General features: G+C 36.8%; 1 protein-coding gene across 2 annotated transcripts in view; it reads left to right on the plus strand.

Annotated features, from left to right (window-relative positions):
• Positions 1 to 5,689: 5,689 nt before the first annotated feature.
• The window catches only part of LOC144962705 (uncharacterized), a 15,175-nt gene continuing 3,364 nt past the window's right edge, over positions 5,690 to 17,500 (plus strand). Inside the window, exons 1-3 of one of the 2 annotated variants that reach the window (XM_078895883.1) lie at positions 5,690 to 5,845; positions 10,921 to 11,010; positions 14,785 to 14,920. In XM_078895883.1, coding sequence (XP_078752009.1) covers positions 5,794 to 5,845; positions 10,921 to 11,010; positions 14,785 to 14,920 — 278 coding nt within the window. In that variant the 5' untranslated portion in view covers positions 5,690 to 5,793. The remainder of the gene's footprint in view (positions 5,846 to 10,920; positions 11,011 to 14,784; positions 14,921 to 17,500) is intronic. The other variant, XM_078895884.1, reaches the window with a different exon arrangement.

The following is a 17,500-nucleotide window of genomic DNA, read 5'->3' on the forward strand; positions in this document are numbered from 1 at the left end:
CTCAACACTGCGTCGAGCGAGGCTCTAACCCAGACCTTCAGATCCGAAAGCGAGTGCCATACCACAAGACCACATATGTGACCCTACGCCTCGAAGCGGTATTAAGTCGGGATTTGGAAAACGAAGAAAACCTGTTTTAAAGTGGAAATGGTCAAAATGATCAAATTTCAGTTTTTGGTTGTTTCATAAACTACAATCATTTTTCTACATGAAAACATAATAATTCAACATAAGTATTGACGATAAGTTATATATATTTAAAGTTTAAAAAGCAACTATCAGTGAAACATTCAAAACAAGAGTTGACTTTCTCTCAGAGAGCCACCATTTCCAAGGCCGCACTTGCCAATAATAGCTAATAACAAATACTTTGACCTCAAACTTTAGCCTCGTTGGTTTTAAAGTTCGTGTTGCTCTACTTATCACTTGATGCACTTTTAGCACTATCTCTCTCTCTCTCTCTCTCTCTCTCTCTCTCTCCTTCTCTCTCTCTCTTGCAAACACACACACACACACACACACACACACACACTACAACCACCACCACCGCATCTTCATCACGACCACTACTACTACAATCACCACCACCACCACCACATCATCACTGCCACTACTACTTCAACCACCACCACCACATCATTATCACTACTACTACAACCACCACCACCACATCATCATCACTAACACTACTAATACAACCACCATCACCACCACATCGTAATTACTACTACAACCACTACCACTACATCATCACTACTACTACAACCACCCACACCACATCATCACTACTACTACAACCACTGCCACTACTACAACCACAGTCACCACCACCACCACATCATCATCACTACCACTACTACTACTACAACAGCCATTATGACATCATCATCATCACTACTACTACTGCTATTACTACTACTACTACTACTACTACTACTACTACTACTACTACTAGTGCCGCGCTGAGGACCGGACCGAGGACCGGTCCCACGGTCTTTTAGCTGTGAACCGTGGTCCAGTCCCAAAGAGGAAGACCGCCGGCGGTCCTCACTTCTTATCACCTTTCAACGGTCTCGCGCCATACTACTTCCCCAGCGATTCGTTGCCTCGGTCCTTTGCCTATCTTCCACCAATCACCACCCATCCCACTTAATTAATCGCACCCACCCCCCTTTGCCATACACTAAACGACACAGACGACCATAGAGGCAGACGACCACCTCCTCCACTCCGCAAACCGCCCTTTCGTGTGTGAGATGGGGGGAACAGGAGGCGCACGCCTTGGACGATTCCATTATACGGGGTAAATTTCAAAATTTACTACACCATAATGATCGCAATGACAATGATCTATGATGAAGGCATGACCCCTCTTCTCTAATGGGTTATTGTTTGAAATGTATGTGACTACTAAAGATGTGTGTGTGTGTGTGTGTGTGTGTGTGTGTCGAACCTAGCAAGTTGCAAGTCTGATTTTTTGTTTTCTTTTGTCCATCTCTTGTCGCCACTCCTTTCTATCGCATTGTTGTCATTTAAAATAATACAATAATATTAAAATTTCGTTTGGTGTTTTAACTAATCAAGTAATATGAGTTTCATTAGTTTCTTCCGTCCAAAAAAAACAGTTATAACGTCTGTATTTTTAAAAGGTCCAATAGAATATTTGGGGACCCCGATAGCTCAGTTGATAGAGCACTCTCTTTATACGCAAAGGGCCAGAGATCGATCCCGGGTGCAGTCGATTTTTTTCTGAATCCCTGTCTACTCAGCAATGAATGGGTAGCTGAGTTTGTTAGATCTGGCGAAAAGTCACCATCGACCCTCTTATCACCTCATCCACCCCCTCTTATTATAACTTCACGTCTCTCTCTTACTCTTCAATGCTCGCTGCCCTCTAATGTGTGTGGTGGGGGGGGGGGGGGGGGGGGGGGTAGGAGTTGCGTGTGTGTATCAACGCCACGAACAACTCGATCAACGCCTTGGGCGATGCCATTATCTCCGTTAATGGGGATAAATTTCAAATTTTATTAAATTATCGAAGTAACAATGAAGTACGGTGAGCAAATAAAGAAGGCATCACCCCTCTTCTCTAATTAGGTTACAATTTGAAATGAGTGTGACTACTCCGTGTGTTTTACTCCTGTAGGCCACGGTTTTCATCGTGTAGCGGTCTTTAACGGTTCAAGAATGAACGGACCGGTCTAGAGACCGGTCCTTGCGGTCTTCATTTCCCAAGGACCGTAGGACCGTGGTCCTTAAGCTTGCCAAGGACCGCCCCGCACTAACTACTACTACTACTACTACTACTACTACTACAACCACCACCACAGCATCATCCTCACTACCATCATTATGTTTTGGTGCTTTTCTTCACTTGAAATAAGGAAACTTTGGGGTTGTATTTAGCAATGTGTTCATATATCAGAAAATATTTGTAATCAGTTAAATGAGTCAAATTGAAAATTGGCGTCTCTGCAAATTTTACTATTCTCGGCTCACTTCAAAGTCGATTTTCTAAAAACTTTGTTTTTACACTCTCCCTACTTCAAACGGTCATAGTTGGGCAATGAATAATCAGAATGTTATAAATTTGGTATCAAAATTTTAAGCATAATATAAGCTATGATTGGGTACCAAAAACCCAAAATTGAAAAATCCGACTTAATACAGTTTCGAGGCGGATGGTCACATATGTACTCAAATGATTTACAAATTATGAAAAAAAAATTGCTACTCATAAGAAGTTTTATAAATTTGGTGTATTTGATATAGATATTATGAAGTAAAAGTTTACCAAAAAAAATTCTTTTTAAGCATTTAGACACTGGAGATTAATTTTGTTGGATTGTGGTCTTTATCGTTATTATTATTATTATTATTATTATTATTATTATTATTATTATTATTATTATTATTATTATTATTATTATTATTATTATTATTATTATTATTATTATTATTATTATTATTATTTTTATTATTATTATTACTTTTATTTTTATTATTATTATTATTATTATTATTATTATTATTATTATTATTATTATTATTATTATTATTATTATTATTATTATTATTATCATTATCATTATTATTATATTATTATTATTATTATTATTATTATTATTATTATTGTTAATATTGTTATTATTATTGGATTTGGGAGAGTTGTGAATTTGTTCATGAAGATGAAAATGTGTGATGATGATGATGAAAATGATGATAATATATATTTGTATCATGTCACTGGCTTAAGGATGAGTAGATGAATAAAAAGAGTAAGCAGTTTTAGAAATGAAGATGATGATGGTCTTGATGATGAAGATGATGATGATGATGATGATGATGATGATGATGATGATGATGATGATGATGATGATGATGATGATGGTGATGATGATGATGATGACGACGATGATGATGGTGATAATTTGTTTTCCTTTTTTTTCAGGTTTTACTACGTGTACTCTACGCGAGCGCATCCTAGTTTTCCTGTTGTTTTTTTTGGTTGCTGTAGTCGTGTTGTTTTTTTGTGTTTTTTTTTTTTTTTTTTGTTTTTTTTTTTTTTGGTATTAATAGCTCAAGGAAAAAATAATTATATTTTCTCCCAGGCATCCGCGTCATTGAGTCACGAAAAGCCACTAGACCTTGGACATGAGATAAAGAATGGGACGATCGCAATTGGATTCAGTAGTCTAATGTCACGCCGCCCGGCAACGGAGGCCATCTTGGTTCTAAACAAAGAAAATCATTACTTTTTATTCTTCATGCTGTCTAGAACTTTTCATATGCCTTGTGATCAGAATGTGTAAAAGTCAAAACATGATCAAATTTATGGGGTTTTTTTTCCCCTCTGGATACGCTTTTATGCTCGCCGGAGAAATATTTCATACGGGCGTCCGCCATTGTTCCGATAGTTTAGAGCCGGTGTTACTAAGTTACCATGCGTCATTAGGAAGGACTGTTGAAGAGTATAACGTATTTAAATTTGGCTCAGAATGTTTTACAGTAATATCAAACAAATATCTGATGTTTATCTGGAAATAGTTTTCTCTCAGGTCTTTTAGATAACGTTAGTCAGGTTCGCAATTTTTAAAAATACTTTTTTTTTTGGTTTTGAAAATTGAAATTTCTGGCAACTGAAAGATGATCTTAAAATATTTTTACACGATTGCCGCATCACGCATGATAAGGAATCTATTTTTTAAATTTCAGAGCACAAGATGTTGGCTCTCATCAGAAAACCTAATGTTTTGTGTCTCAATTTTGTTATTTCTTTCCTTACCTATTTTTTTCATTTATGTTGGATTCATTCTATTTGTTTGCTAATTCAAGACATTTAATACGTTTTACATTCATCGGCGACATCTGTCATTGTTTCCCGTTATATCAAGTTAGGGGCAGCGTGGTTCAGAGGTAAAGTCTTTGCTTCGAACCCGAAAGGAACCGAGTTCGATCACCTGCGCTGCGTTGTGTGGCCTTGAGCAAGTTACCCTCTCGCCCTAGCTCAATTTGCAATAAATGTTGAAAACAAATAACATGAAACGATGGTTGGAGTACATGAATAAAGCGTTAGCGTGGCGTGGGTTTGTAAGTTTCAAGTCTCTAGAGCGTGATAGATATGGTAAGGGCAGTGAAAGATGGGAACTTTCTAGAAAATAATGGTAGATAAAAGACATATATAGAAATATAATATTAGCAGTAGTAACTGAAGAATTAGTACTGGTAGTAGTAGTAGTAGTAGTAGTAGTAGTAGTAGTAGTAGTAGTAGTAGTAGTAGTAGTAGTAGTAGTGATAGTATAGTAGTAGTAGTAGTATAGTAGTAGTAGTAGTAGTAGTAGTAGTAGTAGTAGTTAGTAGTAGTAGTAGTAGTAGTAGTAGTAGTAGTAGTAGTAAGTAGTAGTAGTAGTAGTAGTAGTAGTGGTAGTAGTAGTAGTAGTAGAGTAGTAGTAGTAGTAGTAGTAGTAGTGTAGTAGTAGTAGTAGTGAAAGTAGAAGTAGTTGTCGTAGTCGTGTAGTATGTAGTATGTAGTAGTAGTAGTAGTAGTAGTAGTAGTAGTAGTAGTAGTAGTAGTAGTAGTAGTAGTAGTAGTAGTAGTAGTATAGTAGTAGTAGTAGTAGTAATAGTAGTATAGTAGTAGTAGTATTAGTAAGTAGTAGTAGTATTAGTAATAGTAGCTAGTAGTTAGTAGTAGTAGTAGTAGTAGTAGTAGTAGTAGTAGTAGTAGTATATAGTAGTAGTAATAGTAGTAGTAGTATAGTAGTAGTAGCAGTAGTAATAGTAGTAGTAGTAGTAGTAGTAGTAGTAGTAGTAGTAGGAGTAGTAGTAGTAGTAGTAGTAGTAGTAGTAGCAGTAAAAGTAGTAGTATTAGTAGTAGTAGTAGTAGTAGTAGTAGTAGTAGAAGTAGTAGTAGTAGTAGTAGTAGTAGTAGTAGTAGTAGTAGTAGTAGTAGTAGTAGTAGTAGTGGTCGTGGTAGTAGTAGTAGTAGTAATAGTAGTATAGTAGTAATGGTAGAAGCAACAGCAACTTTTTAATTATACGTAATATAGAAACTGAACAGCTGCGATAAGGAAAAACTGCGTAATAAAATAATTTGTACACACACATACACACAAAACACACATACACACTCACACACAAAAACACAAACACACACACACAAAACATACACACACACACACAAAACATACACACACACACACACACCTCAAACAATTAAAACGTGAGGTTTGGAAAGATATAAATTGTGAATGCTTTCCTTGCACCTTTGGAACTCTTAATGAGACATTCAAAATGGCTTGCTACGTGAGGTTCTTCGGTGTCTTCGTCGTATTGGTGATGATTGGTGAGTTGAAATTATTATTTTAGCAATTGTACTTCTTCTTCTTCTTCTTCTTCTTCTTCTTCTTCTTCTTCTTCTTCTTCTTCTTCTTCTTCTTCTTCTTCTTCTTCTTCTTCTTCTTCTTCTTCCTTCTTCTTTTCTTTCTTCTTCTTCTTCTTCTTCTTCTTCTTCTTCTTCTTTTCTTTTCTTCTTCTTCTTCTTCTTCTCTTCTTCTTCTTCTTCTTTCTTCTCTTCTTCTTCTTCTTCTTCTCTTCTTCTTCTTCTTTCTTCTTCTTCTTCTTCTTCTTCTTCTTCTTCTTCTTCTTCTTCTTCTTCTTCTTCTTCTTCTTCTTCTTCCTTTCTTCTTCTTCTTCTTCTTCTTCTTCTTCTTTCTTCTTCTTCTTCTTCTTCTTCTTCTTCTTCTTTCTTCTTCTTCTTCTTCTTCTTCTTCTTCTTCTTCTTCTTCTTCTTCTTCTTCTTTCTCTCTTCTTCTTCTTCTTCTTCTTCTTCTTCTTTCTTCTTCTTCTTCTTCTACTACTATTACTACTACTACTCTTCTACTACTACTACTACTATACTATACTACTACTACTATACTTACTACTACACTACTACATACTATTACTACTACTACTACTCTACTCTACTACTACTACTACTACTATTACTACTACTACTACTACTACTACTACTACTACTACTACTACTACTACTACTTGTTTCGTCAACGTAGAAGAAATGACACGTAGGAATAGACAAATAGGAGTCATATAATTTTCCCAATGTCATAAGTTGCCTGGTGCCACTTTCACCTTGTTATAGTTGGGTCAATGTTCCTGACAACTCGACAGATAGTAAGAAAACTTTAGGTTTAAAGGTATAGGTAATAGAAGTAGTGGTAGATTATTGGCACGTTTTAGAGGGATAGATAGGTGAAGAATGTAAGTATTAATCTCCGTTAAAGCACAAATACTTTAATATAAATCCACAGAATTGCCTCACACAATAACACGTTAATACATAATCAGCCAAAAGAAAAATAGTGCATTTTAATTAAGTGTCTGGTGGCCGGGTAAAATTTTGATTTCCGGGGCCAACTAATGATCGAGCACAAAATATGGCAAATCCGAAGTCCTTAGAACTCATGATTACCCCCGAGCAGCAGTGTTGTGCATTTCGTATCGTAATATCGATATATCGAAATGAATGACAATACCGAATCATATCGATTTCACATTGCCATATCGATATCGCAGTTTATCAGGGCTGGCGAATGGCCACGTGAATGGCCAAAATTGGGCACCCAGAGAATCATTTCTTCATTTCTTGTTATATCGATTTATAATAATGGAGCCCAAAAAAACAACACAAGATCAGTATACGATGAAACTATGGAGAAATGAAGAACTTCTTCGTAAATAGAGGGGTTGGGTGGGGGTGGGGATGTAGGAAACAACATGTTTATCTATAATTTTTTTTATCGATTTTCGATAAATCGGTGTATAAATCCTTTGCATCGATAAATATCGATAAATCGATATTTCAAATGACGAAATATCGTATCGTATCGATATCGAAAATTTGTGATATCGCCCACCACTACTTTGCAGATATTCTAAAAAACCACTTGAATCACGTGGGCAATAAATTGCCCTTAATTTAAGAAAGGTTTACAAGTTACTTGTATACCTTTTTAGTTTTTTCCGGCAATTCTGTGCTCCATGAAAAAAACTTAACATAGGCTGAACGGAACAATGTTGATCTTCAACCCTATTCTAGAAAAGAATAAATGGACTCACTTCTTTTCGATCTATCCATAACACGAGTCACGGAGAGTCGGTAGAACCAGATAGCCCGAAACTTCAACAAAAGAAAAGAAACGACCAGAGAATAGCAGAAGTGAACTCGTTAAGTTCCCTCGGAGAGGAATATCCGGCCACTGCACTGAGACTAGCCTGATCAGAGGGAAGAGAAAGAGGGAGAAAGTCCGTGCTTCAAGCCAGACAATGGTAACGCTTAAATGAAGGAAATCAAGTTTTACAAACACTTTATGTTGAATACAGAAGACTAAATTATATGCATAACACAAATAAGAAAGACAGAACTCCACTTCCTTCTTGTCTCCCTCCTGACATGCATGAATAAAAACACCACTGAAAGAACATAATATAAAACAGGGCGGCTGGAAGGCGGTATACTGTTCAGCTGGACGAAACTTACAAGCACTCCCTCAGGTTTCTCGCGCTTTGCTTATGTAGCGCCAGGCTCGAACTCTGATTGGTTAAAAGCGGTGTTCAAAATACCCAAAACAATCCGGGGAGGGTACGGTCAACTCTGGATTCGTTCGGGTTATGTCCTGGCAACATTGTGTTTTACCACATAACAATAGACATCAATAAAAGGCACGAGATAAAGCATCCGCCAGGACATTGTCCTTGCCTGGGATCTGACGGATATCTAAGTGGTATCTCTGTAGGGACAGAAACCATCTCGTCAACTCTGGTTACTATTTTTCGTCCTTGTGAGAAAAGCCAGAGGGCTGTGATCACATAGGATGGTAACCCGAGGGCATGACCAGACATGAATGTCAAATTGCTCCAGTGCAAGAGAAAGACATTCAATCTTAATGGTGGAGTAGTTACACTGAGGTCGAGTGAAATTTCTGGAATAGAACGCAATGATGTGGAGTGTGTCTTCAAATTCTTGAAACAACACTGCCCCGGCTCTCAGATCGGATGCATCACATGCCAAAATAAAATCTTTCTTATAATCAGGACCCCTGAGTGCTGGTGCGCCTCCCAGTAATAGTTTAAGTGCACGAAACGCCTTGTTACAATCCTCCCCCCCCTCCCCCAAAGAAAGGCAACGTTTTTTTCAGTAGATGTGTCATTGGTGAGGCTATGGAGGAGAAGTGGGGACAGAAACGGCCATAGCCCACCATTCTGAAGAAACGCATCCATTCTTGTCTATTTCTAGGCACCGGAAAATCCATCACACTTGAAATCTGGACTGAGTTTGGTCTGACGTGTCCATTGCCAAGTTCATGTCCCAGATAGGTCACAGTTTCACACCCGTTTGTCTATTTGTCCATATTAATGACGATGTTGTAGTCTTCCAGAATTATGAAAACGGCCACGAGATTTGCCCGGTGATCCTCCCACGTCTCAGAAAAGACGACAATGTCATCTATATAAACCGCTGCAAAACTATATAGTCCACACAAAATATTAAGTCGGCTGGTGCCCCGGCCAGGCCAAATGGTATGACATTATTATATTGATATAGTCCAAATGGGGTGATAGAGGCTGTAAGATGTCTGGAGTCATCGTGAAGGGGGACGTGGTGATATCAGGATTTTAGGTCAATGATACCTAAAATTTTGGCTGTTGAGATGTTATCGATGAAGTCTTCAATCCTTCGAATGGGATATTGATCCGGGTAAGATATTTCCTTAAGTCGTCGATAGTCCATAATAAGTCTCTAGCTTTCGTCTGCCTTTTTTCTCAGGAAACATGGTGATGAGAAGCTGTTTGAGAGGACGTTAATATTTAAAAGTTTGCCGATTTCAGTTTTCATGATTTTCTTCGCCTTGAACATTCTGTAGTAGGTTTATTGCACTGGTTTGTCAGACGTAAGTCTGTCCGTATCGATCATTTTCAGCATTTTCCCAAAATGGCAGGCTTACGTAGCAAAAAAAATAGATTTTTAAAACTCAAACAATTTCTCTTCAAAACAACTTTATGATATTATTAATAAAACAAAGATTATTCTTCAAAGTTTGTGATGTATAAAATTAATCTGAATAAGAAAAATGTATATTGTGTCGTAACAAATGTGACGATTTTGGTACAGGATGTAAGGAGAGGATTAAGTCTGATGGAGTATGGCGGTAGATGTGAGACACGGGTTACATCGGAGCAAACCTCTCGATGCCGCGTGAGGATGACTCTCAAATCGTTTTGTTGTTCGGGTGAGAGATGCTTGAGGTGGTTATTGACCATTCAATCCAGGTATTCCAGTAATTTTGTGAAGTGAACTGGTTCCTCTGTGGTGGTAAGAAAATAGTGTCTTAAGAGTTCGTAGACAGAACTAAATTATTAATATTATTGGTGGCCACAGAGGTGTTTTCACTCTCCTTTCGTTCATAGAATATACTTAATCCTCTTCGGGCCTTGAGGCACATAGGGCATCCACCAGACATCTCCATTTTTTTGCGATCGGCTGCTTTTGCGGTGGCTGTATTCCAGGACAGGCCTGCTTCCTTTAATTCTTTCTCCATGGTCCTTCGTCAGGTTTCTTTGGGTCTTCCCCGCTTTCTCTTCCCATCTGCTGTCCAGTACAAGGCTGTCTTGGGAAGTGACCCTTTTTCGTTCATAGAAGGGTTTGGTTAAATCAACATGGAAGACTTGTTTCTTTTTCTTCCTGTCAGGAAATTGAATCAGGTAATTTGTATCGCTGATTTTTTAAATAGTATTTTGAGAGTGTCTGACAATTTGGCCTCAAAGGGGTGAGAGAATGTGAGTAAAGAGCCTTTTCCAAGGACTCAACTATGCGCCGAACGAGGCTCGAACCCAGGACCTTCCGATCTGAAAAGAGTGTTATGCCACAAGGCCGCACAAATAAGGACACAATTCGCATTGTTGTGTCAACATTTGGAAAAATAGTTATATTTCTGCCTTGTTTGTGAAACAAATCAATACTATATTTTAGATAATTTACTAAACTTAACGACAATAGGCTTCAACAGTCGTGACGTCACTTCCCTCATAATGACGCATAATAACTTAGTAACTGGCTCTAAACAATCGGGAAAATGGCGGACGCCCTTATGAAATACTTTCCCGACGAGCATAAACGTGTATCCAGAGGAGAACAACATTATAAATCTGATCACGTTTTGATTTTATACATTCTGATCACATGAGATGTGAAAAAGTTCTTGCCAGCATGAAGAATAAAAAGTACCGAGCCAAGCTGCTCGTTGCTGGCGGACATGACATCATACTGTTGAAACCAATTCATATTTAGATTAAAACTGACCCAACTTCACTAGAGTAAATTTTTATATCTTTTTTCACTTTGCCCTGGCTTTCCAAAAGATCAATTCATTGTAGGTTGGGATGCACTATTCGTGAGGCGATCACCAGTTGCAGAGCTAAATATCCTGACAATTTGCTTTGGGACTGCTTGTAAGTTTCATTGGTCATCGTAATAATAATAATGATAATAATAATAATAATAATAATAATAATAATAATAATAATAATAATAATAATAATAATAATAATAATAATAATAATAATAGAAATAATAATAATAGATAATAATAATATAATAATAATAATAATAATAATAATAATAATAATAATAATAATAATAATAATAATAATATATGATGATGATGATGATGATGATGATATGATGATGATGATGATGATGATGATGATGATGATGATGATGATGATGATGATGATGATGATGATGATGATGATTACGGTGGTGATGATGATGATGAATATGTAATAGTTATAATAATAATCATAGTGGGCTGAAGTTTATTCAAATTCTTTTATCTCTATTCTGCGCATCTGGTCAGACATTGAAAAGGAATTGTCACATTCTTTACCGCTTGAGCTGTGAGAGATGCATCCCATATTTCATTGGTGGCATCTTAATTACTGCTCACTTTTCTAATATCGTATGCATGGCTAAAACTTCTATTGTTTTCTGCCAGGGGTGCAATTGAAAGTATACGTTGTTTCCAAAAAGCTAAACAAGAATGCATAGATGCTGGCATACCTGTAGGAAAATCTTTAGACGGAATGATAACATCTCATGAGTCTTATGCACAACACTGCCCAGGTAATTATTTTTGACACCTTAGTAGTAACTTAGTTCTAAACTATCGGAACAATGGCCAACGCCCTTATGAAATACATCTCGGACGAGCATAAATCTGTATCCAGAGGAGAAAAACATTATAAAACTGATCATGAATAGACTTTTATTCATTCTGATCAAATAAACTGTGAAAAAGTTTTAGCTAGCGTGAAGAATAAAAAGTACCGATATTCTTTGTTTAGAACCAAGCTGCTGATTGCTGAGCGGACGTGACACCAGACTATAGAATCCTATTAGCTTTACAGTATTTGAATTATTTCTCAACACACCATATGAAACAAAATCTCTATGGTTGAGGTATGCGGCTGTGGTCTAGTTTTATGACACTCGCTCTTTACTCACATTCTCTCACCATACTCAGGTGTAAAATGAGTACCTGGCCGTTAACAGCGTTGTCTTTGTCCGAAAAATTCTAATATCACCTAACAGGCGTCATGTCCCGTCCTACATGTTAAATGTTGCTGTTGACCAGGGACCCCTTGTAAAGCACTTTGAGCACATTTAGTGGATATTGCTCTATATAAAGCTCAATTAAAAAAAATATATACGAAGGTGATTATGAGTCCTCTTTTGTGTATTACTTAATCAAGGAATCATTCTAGACATTTTGCAATAGAGAAAGAATATCTGTCATTGGTTTCAAACAAACATGGTGAAGGTTCGGGGATGAAGCACTTTATTTTTTTTTTTTTGGTAACTGGAAACATCAATTCTAGTAACATTATCCATTAAGAAGTCATCAAACGAGATCGACAAGTACAAAAAGCAAGAACGTGAGTGGCTTTAAGGGGCGGTTTGGGTCTAATTATTAGGAAAATCTTTCCAAAAAAATAATTTGAGTTTTTGGTGGAAATATATATATAATATATTCTATTATCTTAGAAATATTATTATTGAAGTCCAACTTCTTAAAATAGACTATAAAGGCACGAAAAACACAATCGAAACGGGTTCACGTAGAAAGAAAAGTGTGAAAAACGGAAAGCAATTTTTGCTATATTCTCAATATTATGTCAATTCTTCTAAGGGTATAGGATACTGTGTCAAACGATTTTCAGAATCTATTCAATGAAATTGTCTGAAAATTTCCAGTTATCACAGATATACTGCATAGTGTTACCATAGAGATCTCTTTTATAAGGTATGTGTATTTATAATTATAATCAAATTATACTTTTTAACATTAATTTTGTCATAACATTATGATTCTCAACTTTGTAATGTTCTAATAAAATCCCATAAACTAAAGCTGTAAAATCTCTCTTATTGGTGACACACTATGTTACAATCTTGATAAGAGGGAAGAATATGGAGATCATTCCTTCATTAGTTTTTGTGGAAAGTCTGCTACAAGATTGATAATTTTTTATGCCAGACCCCTAAATCAGGTCGTAAAACGGGTATCAAGACAGACAATGTATATTCTTCACAAAAAATGTCGTTTTTTAAACCTTTAGTTATGATACGGAATGATTAAAACCGCACAATATAGGTAATTTTTTTTTTTTTAAATAGACCCAAACCGCCGCTTAAGCGCTCAGGGCATCACCGAGATGTTTTGGTTTTGTGATGAAGATTGAAAGGCACACATTGTTACTGCAAATCTTTATGTCAAAGTATAGGGGCAAGTCTTGGCGGTCTTTGTGATGATTGTGTGGATAAGAAGAACAGCAATGGTTTACGCAGGATGGTGCAGCTGCTCATTTTGATGATTGTATCGTTAGCCGTTGTACGGAGCATAATAGGATTCAACAGTCGTAACGACACTTCCTTCCTTATGACGCTTGGTAACTTAGTAACAATGGCTCTAAACTATCGGAACAATGGAGGACGCCCGTATAAAATATTTCTCCGGCGAGCATATAAGCGTATCCAGAAGGGAAAAAAACCCCATAAATTTGATCATGTTTTGACTTTTACACATTCTGATCACAAGACATATGAAAAGTTCTAGCTAGCTTGAAGAATAGAAAGTAATGATTTTCTTTGTTTAGAACCAAGATGGCCGCCATTGCCGGGCGGCGTGACATCAGACTACTGAATCCAATTGAGCTTCTAACAGGCTCGACTTGTGCCTTCTGGATTTTTGTTTGTTTGGGATTATTGAAAAGACCAAATTATATCAAGAGTCTGTATAAACTGAGACATCGAGTAGAATACTTAGCATAGGTTAATGGTTTGTAAGAGAGCCACATATCATTTATCACGAGAGTTCGCAAATGTGTGAGAGGAAAAAGTTCATTTCGAGCATCCCCTTTGATAAATTCAAGATACCTATACTAGTGGTTGTGATTATCTGTTAAAACAAATGTAACTGTTTTTCCGATTGGTTCAAAACCATATTTGCCAAATAAATGAAAATTAATCCAACGAACTTTGTGATAAGCGATATCTTAATAAATTTTGAAATAGACGGTATAGAGCACAGGAGTATATATCACAAAACTAGACTGTAAATAAAACTCTTCTGCCTCTCCGACGTGTTACAATCAATTATATATCATCATCATCATCATCATAATCATCTTCATCTTCATTATCATCATCTTCTTCATCATCATCATCAGCAGCATCATCAGGATCACCATCACCACCACCACCACCACCACCACCACCACCACCACAATCATCATCATCATCATCATCATCATCATCATCATCATCATCATCATCATCATCATTATCATCATCATCAGCATCACCATCTTTACCAAAGACATCCTCATCACAACCACCGTCAATATCACCACCACCACAACCGCATCCTCATCAATACTACTACCATTTTAATATCACCACCCTCCACCTCCATCATCATGAGTATTTTATTTTTGTTTATCTTTTCTTTGTGTCTATGTCACCAACACCCACAACTTCAACAACAACATCAACAACAACAACGACGACGACGACGACGATAACGGCAACCCTTCTACCCCAAAAGGAAACCCCACAACAACAACAAAAAACACCACCACCACCACCACCAGCACCAACAACAACAACAATAATTATCATGTATACAGTGCTCCACATTAATATGTTTTCTTTATCCATTTTAGGCCTACCTTCGGGGGCGTGTGCAAGTCTGTACATACGATATGAATGTTTCAACAAGCATGGCTTTATGTGGGAATCTCCTGCATTTCATGACATGCTAGATGATGAAATAAGGGAAAGATGTTCAAAGTTTAAAGCGTAAGTCTAAGATAATAACGCTTTCATTTCTATAAAATCGAAAATATGTTTCATTTTAAAGTAAATTTGATTGCATTGTTAAAGGCACCTCTTGTTAATCAGTTGGTTGCCGATTTGGGGTCTTAATCTGCGTTTAGTAATATAGTAATCCGCCATGATGCTCAGACGAAGTCTGGAAGAAAGAGGATAAATGTTGGGTCATTTGGAGGAATGGTGTTCAATAGCACATGGTTGTAGAATATTGTATATTGCAAAAGCTACATTTTAACAACTCAGTAATACATATCAGGAAATAGGCTTCAACAGTTGTGATGTCACTTCCCTCGTAATGACAAATAGTAACTTATTAATTGGTTCTAAAGTATTGGACGCCCTTATGAAATATTTCTCCGACAAGTATAAAACCGTATCCAGAGGGAAAAAAACATTATAAATCTGATCATGTTTTGACTTTTACATATTCTGATGAAAAGTTCTAGCCAGCATGAAGAATAAAAAGTACCGATTTTCTTTGTTTAGAACCACGATGGCTGCCGTTGCTGGGTGACGTGACATCAGACTATTGAATCCAATTCTTTGGATTTTGTGTCTGTTGTTAATTAGTTGTCTGATTGTTTTATTTCTATATACATTTCATTAGTTTTTGGGAGCATTGCTTAATGTTCCCTGACTTAATGTGCATTTACGTTGACATTTGACTTTCTACAGCGTCAATGATGATTAATCTGTTCAGTGGTTGATTGTTGTTCCTGTTTGCATTGATTTTCGTCCTAGACATTTTTATTTATGGGGAATCTCCCACTCAACCTTTGACATGGATAGTCTTAGAGGCGTCGAAATTTTGGTTGGATTACGTTTTCCAAATTAGATGAGACAATAATAGGCTTCTACAGTCGTGACGTAACTTTCATAGTAACTTAGTAACTGGTTCTAAACTATCGGAACAGAGGCGGATGCCCTTATGAAAAAAGTGTATCTTGAAGAGAAAAGCATTATAAATCTGACTTTTATACATTCTGATCACATGACATGTTAAAAAGTTCGAGCCCGCATGAATAATAAAAAGTACCGATTTTCTATGCTTAGAACCAAGCTGCTCGTTTCTGGGCGGACGTGACATCGGACTATTAAATCAAAATCCTTTTAAAGTGTAATAGGCCAATTCGTTGTTTCAATCGCTTTAAAATATATGTACAATCATGGCATATGGCTTATCAGTACATTGACTTGAATGTTACACATAACGAAAATGTTCTAGAATCAAGAATATTATATCACCTGAAATACCATATATTAAACTACATGGACCTCTAGTTATATTGCAAACTGTCAATCATAATTTAGATGGTGAACATTTTTGTAAGACAACTTGTATTTCGAATTTGGGAATGGCGCAAAAAAAATAAAAATAGAATTATAAAGAATTTTACAGGATGCACTTCAAAACGAGAGTTCTTAAATTCTCGAAACAGAACCCTTTCGCAATAACATGCCCTGATTGAACATTGCCCCGTTGTCTGCTTTGATTTACAAGTTGTCTGATAATTTAGACAAAAAGGTTTATCTTTGTGAAATTATTTTGTACATAATTACCATTGGAGTCATGACAAATCTGAGCTTATATGAAAGAGCCCGTCTATTTAGCCATATTCATATATGCCAATAGCTGATGCGGCACAGCTTATTAATGGTTGTACAGCTGCCTGCTATTCTATCGTCGCAAAGTTATACAACGAAAAGACAGCAGCTTCTAATGGTGCTCACACTACTATGTTATGGCGATCGATCCAATCAGCAAGTTCTTTACCTCACTCTTGTACCTTCGCAAACCCACCCGGAAGCATCGTCACAACAGCCCATTCAACTAGATGCTCTGCGATTTCGGGCTCGTTATCACAAAGGGTACATACTGGACATGTGGAAAGTCTCCACTGATGAAGCGATTTTGCCATTAGGAAGGTTCTCGGCCGAATGTGAGGCATCAAATGAGAACAGACCGATCTGTAGTAGCAAATAACTCCTTCCCTATACCTCTGACATCACTGTGGAAAACAAAATTTCAAGAAAGAAGACTTGCAACTCTGGACTCAGAGCGAGAAGACATCAGAGATCTGTGCAAAAGACGAGCAAGGGAACAACAACACCGAGCAAGGGATCCTTACGAGACCTTGGAACATTGTTGAAGCAGAAGAAATGACATCAAATCAAATAGGATATATCCCTTGATTGCACGAGCAGTAATTTGAAATTCGGGTGGCTATATCAAAGCAGCCTACTTGAAATGTCCGAAATTCGTAGTTTCCAAGGGAAAACAGAAAAGTCAGCATAAAAATAGTTTACCAATTATAATTTGCCTTCAACACGGTCAAAATGCTTCAAAGTCCTATATATAGGTTCTCTGTAATGACACTTTCCTTTTCAATAAAATTTATTGAGTCAAAGAAAAAATGTGCTTGTGCTTGTACTACAACAAAACAAGTATTACGATGTTACTTTCAAGGAAATGTTAGATAACACGGTGGAGTTATGTTCAAAATACTAAGGATGAAACCAATTTGATATACTAATATTACCACTACT

Source organism: Berghia stephanieae, chromosome 1, assembly GCF_034508935.2.
Source record: "Berghia stephanieae isolate SIO BIC M18660-M18661 chromosome 1, UCSD_Bste_1.3, whole genome shotgun sequence".
Classification (NCBI taxonomy): Eukaryota; Metazoa; Mollusca; class Gastropoda; order Nudibranchia; family Aeolidiidae; genus Berghia; species Berghia stephanieae.